At 58.1% G+C, this 2,674-nt stretch overlaps 1 protein-coding gene across 1 annotated transcript in view; it reads right to left on the bottom strand.

Annotated features, from left to right (window-relative positions):
* Nucleotides 1–339: 339 nt before the first annotated feature.
* Nucleotides 340–2,674, bottom strand: part of MONBRDRAFT_30479 (uncharacterized protein) — a gene marked incomplete at both ends in the record, with an annotated part of 5,409 nt that continues 3,074 nt past the window's right edge. The window contains 2 exons of the mRNA XM_001750909.1: nucleotides 340–1,038; nucleotides 1,075–2,522. Coding sequence (XP_001750961.1) covers nucleotides 340–1,038; nucleotides 1,075–2,522 — 2,147 coding nt within the window. The remainder of the gene's footprint in view (nucleotides 1,039–1,074; nucleotides 2,523–2,674) is intronic.

Raw genomic sequence — 2,674 nt, 5'->3', positions numbered from 1 at the left:
GAGTACAAGCGCGAAGAATTACGCACATAGAAACAAAAATCGTACAAAACGACCAGGTATAACCAGAGATACGGCCATTTAAAACACAAGACACCCAAAAAGGGAGTCACACATATCACAACTACGAGCCATCACAGCACGAACATAAAGAACACCACGGCACGCTCACATCCAACAAGAGACAGTGTCGGGTTGAAAAGACAACCGATCACAGAAAAATTGAAGCAAAATTAAACTAAAATACAAGTCAAGCCATCAAAAGACCACAACGAAAACCACCTAGGGAGCGACAGGTGCACACAGGGATCCCCGCAGAGGGGCCCCCGAGGCGGTGCCTACCTACGACGAGCGCAGGCAGACACCGCCAAAGTGGCGCTGGATGTGGTCAGCGTTCATCTGATGGACCAGCGCCGCAAAGCGACCCTTCCACCGAGGAACAAAGGCCTCATCCAGCCCCGGCTGGTACACACCACGGGCCTCGGCGCAGCGGGCGAGCTGACCAAGCAGATCCACAAAGGAGGAGGCGAACCCACCGGTTGTCGTCATCGCCGCAGGGACGATCAGAGTTTTTCCATGGTTGAAACCGGTGTAGTACTCGCGCTTCTCCTTTTCGGCTCGGCGAAGGGCAGCGCCCACCTTGATGCAGGCTTGCGAGGTGGTCGGGGGTTGGGCTGTGCGCACAGTCACGTCAATGCCCAGGTCGGGCAGAGCTGGGCCCAGAGCACCGCCGGGAAAGGGGTTGCGGCAGTGCAGGTCGATGCGGCAGCTCTGACCGTTGGCGTTGTAGCCAGACTTTTCCACCCAGACATGGGAGAGGGTGGCGTACCTGAGCAGGCGGCCCATCTCGTCGCGAAGGGCGTTGTGTCGCTTGATGGGACGGCAGGTCAGCAGGTGCTCGCGGGTCAGTCGCGGCTGAGGTGTCTTGCTGCTGCAGAGCGGGCACTTGTCCGTCGGCTTGATGTTGATGAGTTCATGGAGGCCAAAACCCATCATGGACACAACCGCAATGGCAAAGGTCGTGTCGCTCAAGCGACGCAACTTGTCTCAACCCCGCATGGTCAAGACTGTGCTGACGCCCCACTCGCGTGAGGCCAGATATGCCTGCTGCAGGTCCAGCGCACACTTGGCCATCAGGTCGTCCAGTGCCGCCTTGGAGCGGAGGGCAATGATCTCAGCTGGTCGCTGGGTCGCCGCGTCCTTGACCGTGGCCATCTGGAAGCCAGCTCGCTGCACGTGGACCTCAAAGTCGGCAGCCCTCGATGCATCCTCCAAGAGTCGATCGTAAACTCGAGGGTAGCGAGTGGCCAGCTTGGCCATGTTGCAGACATAAGCCACCGGACCGCGCTCAACCAAGTCGTGCAGGCCAAAGCCCCCGGTGTTGGCCCGCGTGAAGATGCGAGCTTCCAGGAGCTGTTCCAGCGTAACGTCATGACCTTCGGCTCCAGCTGGTGCAGACAGGTTTACCTTGGCAAAAAAGGCTTTGACAAAGGTGTCCTTGCAAGCACGGTTCAAGAGCTCGGACAAGCCCGACGTGAGACTTGGGGGCAGCGTGTAGAGGTGGTTGATGAGGCTAGGCACGTACTGCATGGCCGTGAGGAGGGCCTGAAGCGAGACACCGGTCGTCAGCATGTCATTGAGCTTGCCAGAGATGTGCTTTGCCTTGTCGTTCAGCTGCTTCTTCATCCACTCGCGATGGCCAATCGGCGTTCCCAAGACCGTCATGCCCGTGTTGGCCGTCTCGCGCACGGCATCTGGCAAGACAGACTTGATAGCAGTGATGGAAGCGGGATGGTGGCGAGGCATGTAGAAGCGGCTCTTACTGGGCTGCAGATGGAGGCCAGCAGACTCTGCACGAGCCTTGACAATCTCCACGTCGGCCGCCACGTCCTCCGCGGGACCCATCAGTACAATGTCGTCGAGGTATTTGATGGCCTTGCAGCGGTAGTCAGTGGTGGCGTCGAGGAGACCCAGGACCTCACAGGAGTACAGGGCAAAGAAGAAGGGCGATAGCTCGTTGCCCTGCACAATGCCTTGGCCAACATCAATGTCAATCACCTTGAAGAACTTGTCGACAATGCAGTGGGTAGTGGGTCGAGCATAGTGTCGTTCAAAGGCGCGCAAGAGGCCAGGAACCTTGTCGGCCACAATCTCGTGTAGCCGTGCTCGGTCGGTGTAGTTGAAGGCACTCTTGAAATCGAGGGAGAGCATGGTCCAGCCCGGGGTAGACTCACAGGCTTGAAGCTCACCAAAGGCCATGCCAACCGCTGCTGAAATGCCGTCCTTGACTCCGACGGCCAGCTCTGGACTGGCCTGTAGCAAGTGGGCAATATGGGGCTGCTGTTGCTCGAGCAGAGCGCGGTTGACAACCTTGTTGAAGATGGAATCCGTGCCCACAGGTCGAAACTTGCCATTGGCTTTCTCCAGGATAGTGTAGTTGATGGAGCAAAGGGCATGTCGAATCGACTCGGGCACGGTGTTGTTGGCAATGTGGTGAAAGATCTTGTTCAAGGCAACCTGAGGACCTCCAGTGGCGGTGGTGGGGCCCTGAGGCGCGTCTCCATCAGAAGGAGCAGTCGGGTCGCTGGTAGAACCCTGGCGTGGGCCCAAGACTTGACTGAAGTGCTCCTTGATGCGGTAGATGGAGGCAAGAAGCTCACCAGACCAACCATAGGGG

This window comes from Monosiga brevicollis, genomic scaffold (genome assembly GCF_000002865.3).
Source record: "Monosiga brevicollis MX1 MONBRscaffold_52 genomic scaffold, whole genome shotgun sequence".
Classification (NCBI taxonomy): domain Eukaryota; class Choanoflagellata; order Craspedida; family Salpingoecidae; genus Monosiga; species Monosiga brevicollis.
Note: the sequence above shows the minus strand (reverse complement) of the source record. Positions and strands in the feature narration are given on the sequence as shown.